The 21,481-nt window shown below is 43.0% G+C and overlaps 1 protein-coding gene across 1 annotated transcript in view; it reads left to right on the top strand.

The window, feature by feature from the left end:
- COL22A1 (collagen type XXII alpha 1 chain) overlaps positions 1-21,481 on the top strand; it is a 327,940-nt gene that overhangs the window by 101,890 nt on the left and 204,569 nt on the right. The window contains 1 exon segment of the mRNA XM_030553879.1: positions 9,290-9,364. Coding sequence (XP_030409739.1) covers positions 9,290-9,364 — 75 coding nt within the window.

Raw genomic sequence — 21,481 nt, 5'->3', positions numbered from 1 at the left:
CTCTGGGGCATTGAAGAGTGGCGTGTTGATGAGATACTGACTGCCTTCTAAGTTATAGAAGCCTCTGGAAGAGCTCCTAAGAAGGAAGCCAGTGCAGGAAGCAGTCTGGAATGAAGACAGAAGCCAATGTTTGTGGTGGGAGTTGTTAGCACTTCACCGTTTTAAGACCTCAGGGATGGAACCCATGTGAGAGGTTGGATATTGGCTCCTCTGTGCCTCAGTGGTGCCACCTTGAGGTAGCATTCTGAGATCCCTGCAGCCAGATGGCGGAGGAATGTTTGTGGCCCCTGAGAGAAAGAGAGGCAAATGCTAGCTACAGCTGGGGAGAGAGGTCACCCAGACCCTGGACACAGGGCTGTGGCTCAGGAAGGGCTAAGGACTTGTTCGTGCCCTGCCACAAGTAGTGAAGATTTGGACTGGTAGTGTTTTCCTTAAGAGTCTTATTTACCCTGCCAGGGGAGGGCTTTTGAGTTTGAAGGGAAAGGAAGGGAGGAAGGTGTCAGATTTCCTGGCTAGTCTTAACCTGCTTTATTCACAGCCTGTTGTTTTGGTATTTAAACATCAGTACACGAAGCCCTGCAGGATGTCATGTACTGAGAATCAGATATACACACAACTAAGAGAGAGAGAGAGAAAGTGCAGCTGAGTATTGTTATCAAAAGGGAATTTCATGTTGGAAGGGCAGGGAGTTTTGAGTCCAGCAAGAGAAATGTATGGCACTTTGAGACAGCACCTTTGCCTATAGGAGAAAAGCGCAGTCCCTTGTGAGGAAGATGACAGTCATAAGAATAGAATAATTGACCAGTTGATATTAGTTCTGGCCTGTTTGACTGGGACAATTATGTACACAGAAAAAAGGCTAAGCTTCCATCGAAAAATTTTTTTGCAACAAACACTTTAACTAGCTCTGCTTGTAACCTTCCCAGTTAATTGAAGGCTGCAGAATCTTGGAACTATGCTGCAAAGAGCTCTGTAAACTATATCAGAGTCTGATATGTTTCCATGGGGATGACCTCTCCTCTGCCTCTCTCGCTCGCCTCCTATTTTTCTTCCCTCTTTATTCGTTCGAATCAAATACCACATTGGTCCCTTCAAAGGTTGTTCTGAGATGAGGACCTGGTGCTTGACAGTCAAATGTATGTTAGGAAGGGGAGTATTAACTTCACCTCGGCTGCAGTCAGAGACCAAACTCAGGAACTTTGCCTCAGAGGAAACCATAATAATTACGAAGTAACTCATTTTTAAACTGTAATAATTACACACTCTTGGGTACTGGCAGCCTGAGGGCATCGCTGCAGGTGGGGTATGGTACCGTAACTAGCATTAGCTGCGCACGTGTTCATCCATTAAAGTGCCATTCTGCTATGGAAATAAGCCTGCATGGTTCCATGTTGGGGGTGTCTCATGGATTCTGTATCAAATGTGCTCCATTTGTAAGTCAGGAGGTGTCTTAGACAGGAGTATGCTTTCCCCAGATCTCCCTGACTTCTTCCCCTATCCCAGGAAGAAATAGTTTCTGTCCCTCAGAGCAAGGAAAGGGTTTTTCCACCTCCATTTTCTTTTTTAAGAATGAGGCTAAAAATAAACTTTAGGAGCCAGATCTTTAGCTGCTGTAAATCCATTTAGCTCCACTGACAGCTGAGGGTCTAGCCCTATATTTATTTGTATTATAGTAGAGGCTAGAGACCCCAAGATCAGGACCAGATTGTGCTAGGCACTGTACATACTCAGTCTGTGCCCCATGGAGCTTACAGTCTCTGCAGACAAAGACTGACAAAGGGCATGTCTACACTACCAAGTTTATCGACCAAAGTAATGTTGACATCCAAAAGTCAATGTCATAAAAATCGGAATTTCATGTTCTCACATGCTCCTTCTGTCAGCAAATCACATCCACATTGAGGGCACCATCATCGACAGCATGAGCAATGCACTGTGGGTACCTATCCCACAGTCCTGCTCATCATCATCTGTTGCTAGGTGTTGTGGGAAGGTGAAGCAGCCCATCTTGGGACCAGGCTAAATATTCCATGATGCATTGCTTTCTGTCCCAGCACTCCATAGACTTCCAGCTTTCTTTTGTGGCATTTTTGAACCGCCCTTCCTTGCTGTGCACCCCGGCATCTTTGTGAGAAGGGATGGATCCCACACTGCTCTCCTATGCGTTGTTAAATTTCATGAAGACATCGCGGATGGCAGTACAGTCAATCATGAAGTTCCTAACAGAAGAAGACTCGCAGGCACCCGACAGTCTGCATAATATGGATAGGAGCAACCTCAGATTACTTTTGGCATTCACAGAGCAGATGCATAGGGTACACTGTTCCTTTTGGGCTCAGGAAACAAGCACTGAATGGTGGGATTGGGTCGTCATGCAGGCATGGGATGAAGAGCAGTGGCTACAGAACTTTCGGCTGCAGAAAGCCACCTTCCTGGAACTGTGTGCAGAGCTTGCCCCGGACCTGCGGTGCAAGGACACCAGAATGAGAGCTGCCCTCTCAGTAGAGAAACACATGGCAATTGCTGTGTGTAAGCTGGCCACTCCAGATTGCTACCAGTCGGTCACAAATCAATTTGGAGTGGGGAAGTTGACCGTTGGGGCTGCGTTAATGCAAGTCTGCAGGGCAATAAATCTCATCTTGTTATGAAGGACAGTGACTCTGAGAAATGTGTGTGAAATAGTGGATTGCTTTGCAGAAATGGGTTTCCCTAACTGTGGCACACACATTCCAATTTTGGCACAGACCATCTTGCGACAGAGTACATGAATAAAGGGGTACTTCTCCATGATGTTGCAGGTGCTTGTGGATCACTGGGGGCATTTCGCTGACATCAACGCAGGGTGATCCGGGAAGGAGCATGACACATGCATCTTCAGGAACATCAGCCTGTTCAGAAAGCTGCAAGTGGGGACTTTCTTTCCAAACTGGAAGATTACAGTGGGGTATGTTGAAATGCCCATAAGGATCCTGGGAAACCCAGCATACCCCTTACGGCTGTGACTCATGAAACCTTACATGGGACACCTGGATAGTAGTAAGAAGCGATTCAACAACAGGCTGAGTAGGTGCCGGATGACAGTTGAATGTGCCTTTGGCAGATTGAAAGCACACTGGTGATACCTTTATGGCAGGTTAGACTTTAATGAGGGGGAGGGATAGCTCAGTGGTTTGAGCATTGGCCTGCTAAACCCAGAGTTGTGAGTTCAGTCCTTGAGGGGGTCATTTAGGGAACTGGGGTAAAAATCTGTCTGGGGATTGGTCCTGCTTTGAGCAGGGGTTTGGACTAGATGACCTTCTGAGGTCCCTTCCAACCCTAATATTCTATGAGGATAATATTCCCAAGATCATAGCCACGTGCTGTACATTGCATGATCTCTGTGAAGCTAAGTGTGAAAGGCTTGCTCAGGGATAGAGTGCTGAGGCAGAGCGCTTGGCTGCTGATTTTGAGCAGCCAGATACCTGGGCTATCAGAGGGGCCCAGAGGAGGGCAATTTGAATCAGAGAGGCTTTGACAATCAGCACCAGTAATGTATATCTCTGTCAGAGATGCTTCAATGTTACAGTTTTCCTAGTAGGCAATGGTGACATTTGGGACCTTATAGTAAGGAAATTATTAACGTGCCTGTGCATGTATTGGTAGTGCCATGGTCACCTAGGAAGATGCAATGAGACCTCTCCATGCTGAGCTAGCAGGAAATGGAATGTCAGAAATTCCCAGGGCTTCTAAGTGGGAGGGGCCAATGGTTGTTTACCTGATTGTAGGGCAGTAGAGTTCAAACTGCTGACCACAATGGTCAGGATAGGCATTGTGGGACACCTCCTGGAGGCCAATTAAAGTGATGAAATTGAGCATGGTATCTGCACTGGCACTTTGTTGATAAAAACGTAGAAGAAAAAAACATAAGTCTCTTGTTGGGGTGGATGTATTTTGTTGCCAAAACTGGGCATTTTCCCTAACAAAACTTGCATCACAGTGTGTACATGTTCACTGTTTGGTCAACAAAAGACAGTTTTTGGCATCAAAACTTGGTAGTGTAGACGAGACCTATGTGGAAGGATGTTTCCTGCTGTTTTTTTCACCTGTTTGAGCTTCCTTTGGCTCCCCATTCTGCTTGATGATTCTGTTACTGCTTAAATGCAAATTAAAGTAAGCACACATTCCTTTGTTTAGGTCAGATATGTTTGCCAACATCCATTTGGGCAGGACTGTGGGGTTTGGAGCATGTGTTAGTCCCCAGTATGATGTTATTCTTATAACTTCACATACAATGTTGCCACACATATTTTACCTGGGCAAAACTGAACAGTAAATTATGAGTTTTCAAATGATACCTTGCAAGGCATACTGTGTGCAAAGGTTATTACAGTAGTGTTTGGGCTGTGAATATGGGTCTGTATTCTGTCAGAGCTGGCTAGCACTTTGGGACAACTGAAGACAATCTCCCCCATAAATCAGTGTCAGCTTTTAATCCAAGACAAGTGCATGGGGGAAGATGACTTTTTAGAAGTTTAGGTGCATACCTTGAGATCTCTATAGTGGAGAAATGTTCAGTACAGCCAGTAGAATCATACAATCATAGAATATTAGTGTTGGAAGGGACATCAGGAGGTCATCTAGTCCACCCCCCGCTCACTGCAGGACCAATTCCCAACTAAATCATCCTAGCCAGGGCTTTGTCAAGCCTGACCTTAAAAACCTCTAAGGAAGGAGATTCCACCACCTCCCTAGGTAACCCATTCCAGTGCTTCACCACCCTTTTAGTGAAAAAGTTTTTCCTAATATCCAACCTAAACCTCCCGCATTGCAACTTGAGACCATTACTCCTTGTTCTGTCATCTGGTACCACTGAGAACAGTCTAGATCCATCCTCTTTGGAACCCCCTTTCAGGTAGTTGAAGGCTGCTATCAAATCCCCCCCCATTCTTCTCTTCTGCAGACTAAACAATCCCAGTTCCCTCAGCCTCTCCTTGTAGATCATGTGCTCCAACCTCCTGATCATTTTTGTTGCCCTCCATTGGACTCTTTCCAATTCTTCCACATCCTTCTTGTAGTGTGGGGCCCAAAACTGGACACAGTACTCCAGATGAGGCCTCACCAATGTCAAATAGAGGGGAATGATCACGTCCCTCGATCTGCTGGCACTACCCCTATTTATACAGCCTAAAATGGGCACACTGTTGACTCATATCCAACTTCTTGTCCACTGTACCCTAGGTCCTTTTCTGCAGAACTGCTTCCTAGCCATTCAGTTCCTAGTCTGTAACAGTGAATGGGATTCTTCCATCCTAAGTGCAGGACTCTGCACTTGTCCTTATTGAACCTCACCAGGTTTCTTTTCGCCCAGTCCTCTAATTTGTCTAGGTCCCTGTGTATCCTATCGCTACCCTCCAGCGTATCTACCACTCCTCCCAGTTTAGTATCATCTGCAAACTTGCTGAGACTGCAGTCCCACCATCCTCCAGATCATTTTTGAAGATATTGAACAAAACTGGTCCCAGGACCGACCCTTGGAGCACTCTGCTTGAAACCAGCTGCCAACTAGACATGGAGCCATTGATCACTACCAGTTGAGCCCGATGATCTAGTCAGCTTTCTATCTGCTTTATAGTCCATTCATCCAACCCATACTTTTTTAATTTTCTGGCAAGAATACTGTGGGAAACCGTATCAAAAGCTTTGCTAAAATCAAGGAATAGCACATCCACCACTTTCCCCTCATCCACAGACCCAGTTATTGCCTCATAGAAGGCAATTAGGTTAGTCAGGCATGACTTGCCCTTGGTGAATCCATGCTGACTGTTCCTGATCACTCATAGTAGACTCATAGATACTTGTGTACTGAGACTGGAAGCTTTGATTCAAAAAGCCTAGATGATAAAGCCTCTAGTGCTACTTTGTTCAGAGCTAGTAAAACATTAGTTAAAAAAAACTAAGGATAGTTACATGAGAATGTATCTCTCCTGATAAAAGAGCATAAAAATTAAAGGATTGGGGTTGATTGCATAAGAAGACAATTAACAAAAGATACAGTGGCCAAATTCTGCTTCCATTTACACTGATATAATCCACTGAAGTAAACTAAATTACCACAAATTTACACTAATGTAATTGGGATCAGAGTCTGGCAATAAACATGTATTGTTTGGCTACATTGTGATGAAAGGGTAAAGAGAAAATTTAAGCCATCTGCAAATAGTTGAAAGGTACAAACAGCAAGCTCTAATCTGTTACACAGGTGCAACTCTCAGGCCTGGTTTACATTGTGGGGGGGAGGAATCAATCTATATTATGCAACCTCAGCTACGTGAATAACATAGCTGAAGTCCATGTGCTTAGATCTATTCACTGCAGTGTTTTCACTGCAGTAAATTGACTGCTGTCGCTCCACCGTCGACTCCGCCTGTGCCTCTCACCCTGGTGGAGTACCGGAGTTGACAAAAATGCACTCAGAGGTCTTTTTAATGTGTCTAGACTAGATGCGATAATTCGACCCCGCTGGATCCATCACTGCCTGCCAATCTGGTGGGTAGTATAGACATACCCTCAGTGAAGTTGCTGAGAGGTGGATCTGTGGAAATGAAGGCAGGACTGGGCTCCAAGGAGATGAGGAATTCTTAAGGTAATAAAGAGGTGTGTCTCACTAGGAAAGAAGTAACAAAACTGAGCAATGTCAAATTTTGTCTTGATATATGGAACAACTTCCCAGGCTGTGGAATAGTTTGTCAAGGGAGGTACTGTAGTGGAAATGCCATCATTTGGTTCATTTTAATGCTGCTCTGGATAACAGCACATTTTCTGGTGTTTTGGTTTTGTGGGATGTTTTTCTGCTATTTATCAAGAAAATTGGGAATATAAGGTGCCCTTGGGAGATTTCTGGAATTTGCTGTTTCAGCTTAGGTTGGAAAGGCCACAAGAACAGCCTGTTTTGGAGTTTGGGGGCCTTTTCCTTCTATCCAGAGCCCAAAGTGCCTGAAACGTTTTTAAAAAGTGAACTGAAGGTTTTGGAACAAAAAACCCAAAACAAAACAGAATGGGTCAAACTATGATGAAAGGTTCAGGGATTTCTCTTACCCAGATCAGTTCATCCATCTCTCTTCCCCTTAATTATGTTACTCTTGTTCCAGAGCAGGATTAATGGAGAAGACCAAGTATTGAATAAAAAAGAATCCAAAAGAGGAACACATAAAGAAGTGACAAAGAGTCCTGTGGGACCCTATAGACTAATAGACATATTGGAGCATAAGCTTTCGTGGGTGAATACTCCCTTCGTCAGATGCATGCATAAAGAAGTGTGATTGTTAGTAGCAAATCTGCTGTTTTACAATTCTGATCTCGGAGCAGTGCTGCAGTCCCAAGATAGACTTACCAATAAAATGATTATGCTTTGTGGTGACGTCCATTGTATATTAATGATTGCTCAGAGATGTCCTAGTAATATGAGGGATTGCTTGCAGTACCTGTTCTAGAGTGTACATTTTGTCCATTTCATAATGGATTTCACTTCCTTTCGGGAACGAGTGTATAGTAACCTCTGCCACTGAAATCAATAGTGCTGATCATTTTTTTTATTTGTATCACTCCTAAATTGAGTATACCTTTTTATGGACAAACAGAAAAGACAGGTCCCTTCCTTAACAATCAAATCATTGAAACAATGCATGTTGTAATGCAGCAGTGGTTAATAATCAGCAAAAGGTTCAGGGAAAGACGTATGAGGATGGAATTACAACAGTGGAAGACCAGGGGATGTGTTTATTGTTATGCATACATCTGGTGCAGATGAAAGAATAGTATCTGTGTTAGATTCCGACCTGGCTGAACATTAAAGTATGGAATAAAAAATAGTAGCGCGATTTCTAATGCACAGTCTGGTGAGCACATTTTTCATATTCTTATTAAACAGACTCCTTGAGCCATATGTCCCATTGTTTAGAAGTGTGAAATTAGCTATTGATCTAGGAAAACCAAATATAAATAAAAAGTTACTTTAGATCTATGAGAGGAAACAAGTAGGTAGGGAGGCACTAGTGTACATAGATAGATGGACTCAAAGATCGAGTTGACACCAATTTGGAGCTTGACAAATGTTGGACAAAGGTTGGGTATTTTAGTGTGATTTTTATCAAACGCTATTTGACACTTGGCTTACCTGGGAGTGATGTTCCAAATCTTCATTATGCTCGGCAGTGCTTTGTGGATGAGCAAAACAAAAGCGCATTGGGAAGTAGTTAAAGCCCAGTTTTTTGGAGGTGAGATAGCCAGTGGATATGGTACTGGACTGAGGTTCAGTAAACCTGGGTTCTTTTTCTGGTTCTGCCACTGACCTGCTCTGTGACCTTTGGTGAGTCTTTGTTTGTTATTTGTATTACTGTAGCATTACCTAGGAGCCTCCGTCTTGAACAAGGACCCCATTGTTGTAAGCACTTTACAAACACAGAATAAAAAGTCAGCCCCTACCCCCAAAGAGCTTACAATCCAATATAAGACAAGAGACAACAAAGAGATACAGCCGGACAGATAGGGAAGTACAAGAAAACAATGAGACAGTGATAGGCAGTGGTCTCAGCACATCAACAGCCTAACCACTGTCAAGTTTCCTGTAGGCTTCACCACAAAGAAGAGTTTCCAGGAGAGTGCTGAAAGAGGATATTGAGGTAGCTTTGTGGATGTTTATGGGGAGCTTCTCCCATGCGTGAGGGGCAACTTGGATGCTTGTTTGAAAATGTAACAGATGGGCGATGGACATGTGCTGAACAGAGGCAGGAGTTGACAGCCTGACAGTGAATGAGAGAAGATAAGTAGGGTGGGGATAGGCCATGAAGAGCCTTAAAAGCGACATGATCAAGAATGGGGAGCTAGAGGAAGGAAGCAAAAGGAAAGGTAACATGATCAAAGCAACAGGCTAGGAAAATGATCATTAAAGCAGCATTCTGAATCCACTCATCAAGACCAGAGAAAAGAATGGTGCAGTAATTGAGATACGAGATGATGGGAACCTGGGTCTGTTTAGATATTAAACTCTTTGGAGCAGGGACTGTCTCTTTCTCAGTGTTTGTACAATGCTCCAATCTCAGCCAGGTCCTGGAAGCGCTACTATAATACAAATAACAACCATAATAAAGATTTTACTGACTGGAAGGTGGTTCGAATTTTGGCATCTGTATTTCATATCCCTAGGGGAGTATTCCAGTGGGATAGATAGATACTGCTTATATTTATACAATTTTCCATTGAGTGACCAAGCTTCCATTTACAATCATTGCTTTTTTATTCTTGTTCTTTGTAGATGTGCTGTGTCCAAATGTCCATGTGGAAGGAGATCGATTTAAACACAGCAATGGAGAGACTGATGAAATCCCAGGTAATCCCAGAGACTTCCCTTCTGCAATGCCTCTGAGAATTTTAATAACATAATAGCATAGGTCCTACTGAAATATTCTGACTTTGTCATGGTTTCCCTGCTTCTTGGCATTTCCTTAATGTAACATATATCCAGTGATATATGTACAGTGGTATAATCCACTGAAGTAAACTAAGTTACCACAAATTTACACTGATATAATTGGGATCAGAGTCTCACCCTAAACATGTATTGTTTGGCTAAATTATGATGAAAGAGTAAAGAGAACATTTAAGCCATCTGCAAACAGTTGGAAGGTACAAACAGCAAACTCTGATCTGTTACTGCAACTCTCAGGCCTGGTTTACACTGGGACGGGGGAGGAAATCGATCTAAATTATGCAGCAATTGGAAGCAGCAATGCTGGAAGAGACCTGTTAGTTGACTCATTTGCTACGGAGTGAGTATAGTTGACTTAGGAAATAGCAGGGCTAGTGAAATTACAGCTTTTCTGGGAGTTCTGGTGTCTTTATTCAGCCAGCTGTGGGAGTGATTCTGTCACAGGTGAGCATAATTTGTACCTCTTTTATAGCTTCCCCGTGGTGTCATGAACTCCTGTAATTGAAAACTGGGCCATCAGGAGAATTTCTGGAATATTTCTGTCTGAACCAAGAAGCCTGGTCACAGCTACGGAGGCCGATAGCATGGCCTGAAGTCGGAGGTGGCATAGGGGGAATGATACTGGGTTTGACAGCCCTGGTAGTCATTGATGCTCATTTCATCTGAGGATTCCTATTGGAGAGGTGTCAGCTCAGTCTGTGCAATTTTCAGGCTGCTTGTATCCTGCTTGTATGCTTGGTGGGGTTTCAGCTAGACCTCTGTCAACTCAGGGTGACAGCATCATCCCTGTTTTGTGGATTCCTCTAGAAGGGAATTCCCCATACATCTGTTCTGGCATGAATTTTAAATTTGACAGGGCTCTATTCTGGCACCCACGCTGGCATTGTCTCTGCAAGTACTCCCACTGATATTAAATTAGATTGTTCACAGTGGAAGATGCTGCTTATAATGAGCCAGGGGATTAGCACCCGTCCCCTATGTAGTATCAGCTGGGTAATCCTTCCCAACACACAGGTGTTGTAAATGGCAGCACATGTCCTCCAGTATGTATCTGACTGGTACGGTGGGTCTCTTGTTTAATAAAACTCACCCTTCCCTTTTATGACTTTTCAACGCTGAGCACTGAAAAAGTGAAACATCCCTTTTATCGACCACTTTGGGCTTGTTGCAGTAGTTCCGAGGTAAAATGAAGTTAGTTTTCAATGTTAACTCTCCTTTTGCTCCTCTTTCTCTGACTGGCAGTAAATCAGTATCTCACATTTCCACTTCACCGAGGACAGATGACTTAGTTCTTCCAGCCAGACTGATAGCACAGGACAGTCATTTACTAGGTCAACATTTATCTCCTAAATCTAAAGTTAAAAGGTTGTCAATACTGTACAGTGACTTCTCAATCAGATTGTTAAAGTCATGGATTACAGCAACTTCTAGCTCTTTTCTTAATACAAGATAATTCTTAGAAGTAACTAGACAGCTTTTCATACTTTGAAGCCACAAGGATTCCTTGCTTTTACTTTAGAGACTAACAAATTTATTTCAACATGAGCTTTCATGAGCTACAGCTCACTTCTTTCTGTGCATCCGAAGAAGTGAGCTGTAGCTCACGAAAGCTCATGCTGAAATAAATGTGTTAGTCTCTAAGGTGTCACAAGTACTCCTGTTCTTTTTGCGGATACAGACTAAAACGGCTGCTACCCTGAACCCTTGCTTTTACTGTGATTCAAGAGAGGGGACAGTACTGGACTAATAATGTTCCAGCACTGGGCTAGGGGTCACTCTGCTGTTGAAGGCAGAATAGACTTAAGCGGGGTGAATAAAAATCAGTGATTTAAAAAAATCAAATCTGATGTTTATTTAAATTAAATACATTTTTTCCTTTTAAAAAACAACCGATTTAAAATTAAATTCTGAAATTCTGACAACAAAAGTTAATGCCTAAACTTATTATAAGGTATTAAAAAGCATTTAAATGAAATACAAATAACAACATTCAAGCAGTATATGTGTGCTTCCACGTTTTAAAGAAAGTCAGATCAGTGAACTAGAGGAAGTCACTGGCTAAGCACCTGGAACAAGAGCTTGTTGAAATGCTAAATCAGCTTTTGACAGCAGCGGTCATAGGTGCTGGAACTAGGGGTGCTTGAGGTGCTACCGCATCTCCTGGCTTGAAGTGGTTTCCATCAGATACAGGGTTTACAGTTTGGTTCAATGGCTCTCAACACACCCACTATAAAAATTGTTCCCGCACCCCTGTTAGCGGTCTCTTCTGTAGGGGCAGAATTAATATTTTCTTCATTTCAGTTTATTCAGCTAATCCAGTGAAATTACTAGTTCATCTGAAGTTGAGAAACAAATTGGGATGGAAAAGGCAGCAAAGCTTGTTTCCCTCTATGAATAAAACTGAGTGTGAAAGGAGAGCTACTAATTCTAAAATCTTGAAGGACGTGGTTACAACAATCAGATCAGTTCACTAACTGCAGGTAATACTCCATTTGTTTAACTAATAAATAAATGCAGAACATGTTTTGAGAATTTTTTTTTACTTTTATATCCAACACATTTAAGGTAGTTTTATTTAACTAGTAAAAACAAATTGAAAATGTTTTTTGTGCGTTTTAATTGAGTTCCAAATTTCCATCCAAAAGCAGCTTGACCCAGATCATGACTAAAAAGATAATCATCTTCTAGTAAATAATAAATACATTTAACATTTTCTAACACAATAGAAAATGTAAAAATTAACAATCTGAATAAATGTATGTTAAACTATAAAACTACTTAAATAAATGTGTATAGCCTTAGTGGTGTCATGTATCAGGGCGTAGCCATGTTAGTCTGTATCCACAAAAACAACGAGTATGGTGGCACCTTAAAGACTAACAGATTTATTTGGGCATAACCTTTCGTGGGTAAAAAACCCACTTCTTCAGATGGATGAAGTGAAAGTTACAGATGCAGGCATTATATAATGACACATGGAGAGAAGGGAGTACTCCTGTAGAAGTGAGTTTTTCACCCACGAAAGCTTATGTCCAAATAAATCTGTTAGTCTTTAAGGTGCCACCGGACTCATTGTTATTTTTATAGCCATAGTGTATCCTTCTGGTTAGCAGAAAGTAACAATTTGTACCAACCAATGAGAATCAGCTTTTCTTGGGAAAATAACTAAAAATTACAAATGCAAAACAAGATTAAAATCTATTTAAATCAAAGTTTCCTGCTTGTGGATTTAAATCAATCCACCCCAGACATAAGATGAATATGCTGTCCTTATTGGTCCTTAAGGATCCCCTAGCAATTTTTGCAAGATAAGAGTGCAAGCCCTAGTGTTCTGCACAAACATCAATGTGAAAAACGACATCCTGCCTTCTACAACTACCCAGACAGATTCTGTGACTGCAGTATTCTTTATTTCCTCTTCTGAACTATTGTATGGTGTTGCTCCATGATGCTAAGGAGCTGTTATGTTGTATCCCAGGGGGGATTGTGGTACAGTCCACCAGATCTCTCACACTTATGAGAGAATGCCAGCTCTAGTATCTCTGCAGAATTCAACTGTGGTACAATGGCCTAGGGAAAGAGACTGCCTCTTTGGTAACCAGGTTCCAAATTGTTTAGGGCTCTGTTGGTTAACATCAGCACCTTGCAGTCCATCTGGAAAATTACTGGCAGACAGTGCTGATCCTGGGGTAATGTGCTTAAGAAAGCTAACGTCAGCTTCGGAAGGGAGAACATTACAGCAAATCTAACTCTGAGGTGACAAAGGCCCTGTATAACTGTATTAAAGCGCAACACCTCTCCCTTCCCTTCTGTCTCTGTTTTGTGCGGGGAAGGGAGAGGGAGTAATGGCATTAAGGAGGTTGGAAACAAATGCGTTTGGGGAATTTTTTTATCATCTTTTTATTGCACTCTTAGCATAGGACAACACATACGGCTGTTGCACAGAACACAATCAACAGCAGGCCTGAAAGGTAGACCCATGACAATGCATTATTCAGTGACCTCACATCTTTAACGAACTTCAGTGTCTGCAATCCAATAAACTGAGGGGAAACAGAGATTTGTCTGAGCACAGGAACAGCAGGTCATGATTCAATATGAAATACCAACAGATCAACCTACCCCAATGGCTGTGGGGCGGGGGACTTGGAAAATAGATCAGGTCAGTTAATTTAAACCAGGGGTCTCAAACTCAATTTACCTTAGGGCCAGTGCCAGTTCTCAAATCCTCCCAGCAGGCCAATAATGTCATTGAAGATGGTGTTCAGAAAAGAAAATGTTTATATTGAATTTTTTTATTTTGAATTTCTTAGAAATAATAAAACTGTCATACAACTTTATACAATTCTTTGCCTGCTAGAGAGTTTTTAGTGTTTGCCAGACACTTGGCAATGCTTCAGTTCTGTCAGTTTGTTGATGTCTGACCTCAGTGACTCAGCAGTTGAAACCTTCAGGATTGCAGCAAGGTGTGCATCAGATAGTTGTGTTAGGCATTTTGACTTGTTGATATTCATCACTGAAAAATGTGATGCTCCCTCCATGGCTGACTCTGCCCAGAAACTAATGATGATATCTCTGTCCCTCTTCCCCAGCCAATGGGCGCTGTGAGGGACTGCCAGCAGGGTGTCTGCCTGCGTCTCTCCTCCGCGGGCTGCAGTGGGAAGGTTCTCGGGCTGCAGGTGACCCGCAGGCTGGTACTTTGAGATCCCTGGTTTAAATTATGATAATTTTTTGCAACAGCATTCAAGGAAGGCTGCAATACAAGCAAACAGGATAAGGTGAGGGAAGGTAGGTAACACAGGAAAGCAGTGAGAGACACTGCAGGTGATACACCACAGCTGATTAACAGAGAACAGTAACAGCTCATAACACTTGACAATTACTTTACTTTAGTCCAGGAAGTAGGGAAAACCAGACACAATAGAAAATGCAACGAGAATTTCGGAAAAAGGAATGGCTCAGATCAGAACACTAGGGCAAACACCTATTACAGTACGTGGCAAGGGATTTAATAGCACTTAGTCTTCAGGCAACATATAAACATGAAATAATTTGCACACCATCCCTGTCCGGTAGATACATACTGTTCTTATTTTACAGATAGGGAAATTAAGCCAAGAGAGCTTATGTGACTTGTCCTAAATTGTTAGAGTCAAAAGTGAAATTTTGGAATTCCTGGCTGTCATACTCAGTCCATCTAAATATTGCCTAGCCCTGACCCTCTTTTCTTGGGGCATCTGACAGAGTCACAGCCTAGGGTGGCATAGCTCCCTGCCATACACAGCAACTTGGTGATGTAATATGATGACATGGCTATGGCCCATTATGATGCATCATCATCATCATCATATCACAACACACTGGCACATGCAATCGATCTTACCAAATGAAGGGGCTTCCTGCAGCTCCAAAACTTGGTTTTGGACCATTTAATATAGTCTAAGCCAGGCCTGCAGGATACTCGATCAGGCCAATGAAATCTGAAAGTGAAAGCTGAAGCGAGACACATTCAGACTGGAAATAACATTTTTAACAGTGGGGATCATTAACAACTGGAGCAATTTACCAAGGTTTGTGATAGCTTTTAAAATCAGGATTGCATGTCTGCTCTATATAGCCCAGGGGTTCTCAAACTGGGGGTTGGGACCCCTAAGGGGGCTGCAAGGTTATTACATGGGGGGTCACGAGCTGTCAGCCTCCACCCCAAACCTCGCTTTGCCTCCAGCATTTATAATGATATTAAATATATTTTAAAGTGTTTTTAATGTATAAAGGGGGGTCCCACTCAGAGGCTTTGCTATGTAAAAGGGGTCACCAGTTCAAAACTTTGAGAACCACTGATACAGCCTTACAGATGTATGAGTGAATTGATTACTGATTAATCTCTTAGACCAGGGGTTCTCAACCTTTTTCTATCTCATCCTCCACTCCCCTCCCTCCCAAAATGCTGTAAAAACTCCACAGCCCACCTGTGCCAAAGCAACTGTTTTTTTGCATATAAAACCCTAAAGTAAAGTAATTACTACCATTAGTGGGCAGCAAGCAGGGCAATTGTCTGTGGCCCCATGCCACAGGGAGCCCTGCAAAGCTAAGTTGCTTGGACTTCAGTCCCACCACAGTGGGGCCTGAGCTTTGGCTTTCTGCCCTGGTCCCCAGACAGTTTAACACTGGCTATGCTTTGTGGAGCCCCTGAAACCTGCTTCCAGCCACCCGTCCCCAGGGGGCCACAGACCCCTGGTTGAGAACCAGTGTCTTAGACTGCATTGGTTAAAGATTTAGTCTCCTGAAGGTTACAGCATCAGTAATATTATTAGTTTTAAGAGACCCTAAGAGCAAATGAGAAACAATTCCAGTTTATTACAATTTCCTTTATTAACAAATTCACTAAGCATATAAAAAAATCCCACAAATACTGAAAAAACAACAGCAGATAGAGGGTGTGAGGTGTTTAACCCTATGACTCACATCTCCTGCTGGGAGACCCCTCTCTCTCCCCCCCCCGGAGTCAGTCATTATTCTCATCATTGTCATCATCCATGGCTGTCATTCTGGCATGTCCCCAGGCGTTTCTTCCCCCTAGCATGCAGGCCGGGCAACACCTTTTATTCTGAGAAACACTTATGCCTACTAAGGCTCATACATATGCATAAGGGTGTCAACCCCTTTTTCCTTACCTGTACTTCCATATCCCATAAATTTTGGGGTGCTCCTCTTTTCATAGGTTGTTCTCTTCGTTCCCTTTATTCTCATTAGCATCTATATACACACGTCCCCACGGTAACCTGAGGTGACAGCAGAATTTCTCATGATGTTACAATTGAGTGACTTGCAGTCTAAACAGGTATATTGTGGCATATTTTTTCAAACACAGTAATCTTGTAACTTTACTGGTACAAGGTCATTCCTGGGTCACTTACTTATGTCATCCTCTTTAGGCCCAAAGATTAACATGGCTAAGAGGAAATCTTACAGACTTCAGCCTACAAACTTTGCATTATAGCCTTCCTTTGCTTACATACTTAATGCACACTCATCACTTATAAATGCTTGTCAACCTTATACTCATCTGATCCTATCCTGCTTAAACCTATCCATCATACATTAATTAATTACACTTATCCACAACAATAAATGCTTAGTTAAATTCTTAAAAGAGATAATTGGCTGCTTTCAGTTCACACAGGAATTCTTTTGGTAAAGTTCTGTGGTCTGTGTTATATAAGAGGTCACCAGAGGAGCTCTGCAAAGCAATTAAGCAAATTAAAAACAAAGAACCAGGTCCTGATGGCGTACCAGCTGTAGTACTCAAAGTGGGGGGAGAAACACTAACAAGCTTAATTTCCTGCTCCTCAAAATCTGGCGCACCCAAGTAATTCCCGCTGACTTATGTAACACTAACATTGTGACCATTTTCAAAAAGGGAGACAGGGCATACTGTGGCAAATATCAAGGCATTGCTCTCCTCTCCATTGCTGGGAAGATTCTTGTTAGAAGCTTGCTGAATCGCCTGCTCCCTGTTGTAGAGGAAGTACTTCCAAAGCCCCAGTGTGGCTTCAGACCATCGCAAGGCACTACCAACATGATTTTCACAGCCAGGTAGATCCAGGAAAAATGTCAAGAACAATACCTGGAGCTGCATATGGCCTTTATCGATCTGACCAAAGCCTTCGAGTATCAACCGTGAGGCTCTGCGGAAAACCATGTCAAAGTTTGGCTGCCCAAGCAAATGTATCACCATTGTAAGACATCTCCATGACCAGATGACTGCCTCCAACCTGTGCAGTGGCTCTACCTCTGATCCCTTTGTCATCCGAACTGGCATAAAACAAGATTGTGTAATGGCATCCATCCTTTTCTCCACTTTTTTAGCAGCTATAAAAACATTAACTCAAAACCGTCTACCGCAAGGCATTGGCATCCTATATGAGACTGACGGCAACCTCTTCAACCTTTCTCGTCCCTATGCCAGAATTAAAGTAATACCGGCAACAATAACCAAACTCCAGTATGCAGATGATTCTGCTGTAGTTGCACACTCAAAGGAGGATCCACAAACAGCCCTTTGTTGCTTTTCTGAAGCTTACAGAAATCTAGGACTAACTCTGAACATTGACAAAACTAAAGTTCTCCGCTGGCCAGCTCCCGATCAAAGAAAATCTACATCGACAAGAGCTGGAAAATGTAGAATACTTTGCCTATTTTGGCAGCCATTTCTCACAGAGGGCAGACATAGACATCGAGATTCGGCACAGAATTCACTACGCCAGCCCTGCCTTTGGCAGACTGTTTCTCTGGGTGTTCAGCAATCACAACATCAGAACACACACTAGACTTTTAGTTTATAAAGCGGTGGTAATCCCAACTCTCCTCTATGGCCGTGAGACTTGGGTGACCTACAGAAAGCACCAGAAAAATCTGGAACTCCAGCACCAGCACTTTCTTCAGAAGATCCTCAACATAAAGTGGGAGAATCATTTCACTAATGTCAGTGTCCTCACAGATGCCAGCATCTTCAGTGCTGAGACCCTGATTATCCAGCACCAGCTGATGTGGAGCAGGCACTGTGTGCGCCTCCCTGATGGGTGTACAGCAATTGTTTTGGTAAGTATACAACTCACCGAATGAGAAAATAAACAGGAAGGCCAAAAGAAACTTTAAAGACATCCTCAAGATAAACATCAAGAGATGTGGCATCAACACCACACACTGGGAGACAGTCGCCCAGGATAGGACTAACTGACAAATACTTGTCAGAGAAGGAATGTCCACATTTGAGGAAAATTGCCTTGCCCTGGCCTCAGAAAAATGCCAGAAAAGAAAGGACAGGTGACTGTCATGCAGTAATCGTGGCCCAACCCTGACTTCCAACACCACCTGCAATATGTGCTAACAAGCCTGCGGCTCAGGGATCGGACTCCTCAGTTACAAAAGGACCCATAACAAATAAAACCTGTGAAAGTGATCACCCTCAACCTCGAGGAATTGGTGCCACAGCCGCCAATGACAAGAGGTCAGGCTAGATGATCAGACGGGCACCTTTTGGCCTAGGAATTTAGGAATCTATGACATCTGGACAGTCTATAGGAAAAAAAAATTGGGTTAAATAACAGTCCCAAGAATTAGCCACATTTTGGAGGAAACAGTCCTGAACTAAGTAATCATAAGCTGGCCAGGAAGGGAAATCTGCAAGGGAAGAGAAGATACATGTGCCTGAATACCAAAGATCTCAATGGCATTTTAAGAATGAATTAACCCCAATTCCTGTGTAAGTGAAAGCACGCTGTGCTGTAGTGGCATTGCAGAGGACCATCCAGGCTGTCTGCTTTCTGGGTTGCGCTGTAGTACTGACCACAGGAGCCTAATTGGAGGCTCTTCCCCATAACTGAAATCCCTGGGCACAAACAGGCCAAACACCATGTATTGTAATCTCCACTTATTTATAACTCAGTAAAGGATGTTTGGGCATTGTGCCGCAGAAGCAATATGAGACGGTAAAACCCAGAAGCCTACAATTATAGACAGAGATGGCTGTGATTGACTGTCAGGGCTTCTCTGCTGTCCAGTGGTCAGCAGCATAGGGGTTGAATTCCAAAGATGCCAGTGACTCACCAGCTAATTATAATATTACTCAAACTATTTATATTTGACACTGGAACATGCCCTGGCAGCCGGGAAGAGGAACATGCATACCATGGCTCCTTGAGGAGAAAAGCCACAGCCGGCTGATGCAAAGTTGACTGCAGTGCAAAGTTGCTCATCTCATTGTTCAGGGGGTCCTGGTGTGTGACATCAGTTTTTAGCCTCCCTTTGCACTCCGCATTGGAAATTGCCAAAATCCTAGTTGACTTAGGCAATCCGCTGGGGAGGCAAGTGGGATCCACTAGAATAGCGACAGAGGTCTGTAACAGATCCCTGGCTGCAGAGAGTCAATGCACAAACACAATGGTTGGCAGCTACATCACACACATGCGGCAAGGATGTAGCTAGCAATTTGTATAGGCACTGTCCAGTCTGTTTCCCCTTCCCTCTCCCCACCCACTGTTATACCTATAATAGGTCATGGTAGATGGTTTGTCGCTCCACATGTGATCACTAACCACTTATTTACTAACCCTTAGCTGATCTGAATATTCTAGCATAAAACTTGGAATGTAAAGAGCTTTGAAGTGACAGGATGGATCTCCACCAGATTTGCCAACATTTGGGGACCTTTTAATATCCTCTCATCTCCTGAAAACCACGCGAGGTAGGGAAATAATAGTCACATTTTATAGATGAGGCAACTGAGGCACATACGCGATATCCCCAAAATCACAGAGTGAAGCAGGGTGTGTCTAGACTGCCGTCATTGCGTGTAATTGCAGCCTGAACCGACACGCCTGAGCGAGCTTTAAACTAGCTAGCTCAGGCCCCAGAACGGTGAAGCTGCAGCAGCACCAACATCAGTGCAGGCTGTTCAAACCTACCCAGAACCCTGGGTAATTAACATGGCTTCAGTGCTCTAGAGAAAAGCTTGGATAGGTCATTCTGAGAGGCAGTCACACCCAGGGACTGGAGTCTAGACATACCCTAAGTGACAAGGCTGCAACTGCCAAATTCTTACCTTCCCTCCCCCCACCCCCCTGCATCCAATTACGCAAACTTTACGTACATTGATGACTTCAGTGGTACTACTCACCTCCAGTGAGGGCTTACCAATGTGGGTAAAGTTTATCTAACTGGACCCTTAGGATATGTCAATATCATATACAGATAGGCAGCAGGAAAGCAACACTCAAAGACACTCATAAACAAGGGGAATCAGTATTGCACTTACTTATGTGCCTGCCAGGTTTGAGTTCATTGTCCAGGAAGGAACCTCAGTATGTTTAATAATAGTAGCTCAGAGTACATGAAAGGAGATCCTCTGGTAATGGCAATGGAATCCCAGCACTGCATGGATTCCAATTCTTTATTCGGACACAAGGAATGAATCAGCTCTCCAGGGATATTCACACTACAGCAGTATTCAGGTCTATGTGGATAGTAAAAAAAACCAAAAAACTATTTCCTGGCAACCAACTGTAATTGCATACTAACAAACCAAACACATCCATGTCTTCACCTGGGCTTGTCTGGCTGCTGGGCCCATGCAATGAAAAGTGAAAGAAGGTGTTCCCAGAGACAAATTAGATTGGCCAGTGTGAATGGCTTTCATATGACCTGCTTCATTATATCGTTACATAACAGGATTACCGCTAATGTAATCCTGACGTGTCCATCATCCTGATATCTCGGAACCAACAGAACTGTAAAGCAAACACTGTCGTTCGAAAGAGTGCACTATTCACCCTTTCTCATATTAGCCTTACCCAAAGCCTATTGAAGTTATTGGGAGTCTTTCCACTGACATCAATGGGCTTTGGATCAGGTCTGTTATAAAACATAGTATTCTTCGAGCTCTCTGTGTAACAGTGTTTCTCTACACCACAAGCAATCAGATCCCATGAAGCTAGGCACCAAAATGTAGCATTTCTTAAACACCCTCAATAGTCACTTATTGAAAACAAACAAGACAAATAAAAAATGCCATGCAAAAAAACACTAGAGACTGTGGCTATTGGTGCAGAATTCCTTGATTCTGCACTTTTGCTTTGTCTACCTGCAAAAAAAACTAGCCAATCTGCTACTCTTCTCTGGCTATATGCATACTGCTCCCTGTCTCCATTACTCTGCCTGCATGCCCTCCACACCAAAAAGAGAAAGTTTTTTCCCCAAACTGTCACATTAATATTGCGATATGTGTGTATGCTATAGTACTATCTATCCGACTTCTAAGGGAATTCACACCACCACAAATCTAATGGAATCCAAACCACGCTTTTTAAACTATAGGAACTAATTAAAATTGGCGTCTACTATAAATAGTTCTGGTAAGTTCAACCGGCACAAGCCTATCTGGCCTACAAGAACATCAAAGGAATAACTAACTCCTGTTTAATCTTGTTTCACTGGAGCAGGAAAGAAGCAGAAAGGTTA

This window comes from Gopherus evgoodei, chromosome 2 (assembly GCF_007399415.2).
Source record: "Gopherus evgoodei ecotype Sinaloan lineage chromosome 2, rGopEvg1_v1.p, whole genome shotgun sequence".
Taxonomy (NCBI): domain Eukaryota; kingdom Metazoa; phylum Chordata; order Testudines; family Testudinidae; genus Gopherus; species Gopherus evgoodei.
Note: the sequence above shows the minus strand (reverse complement) of the source record. Positions and strands in the feature narration are given on the sequence as shown.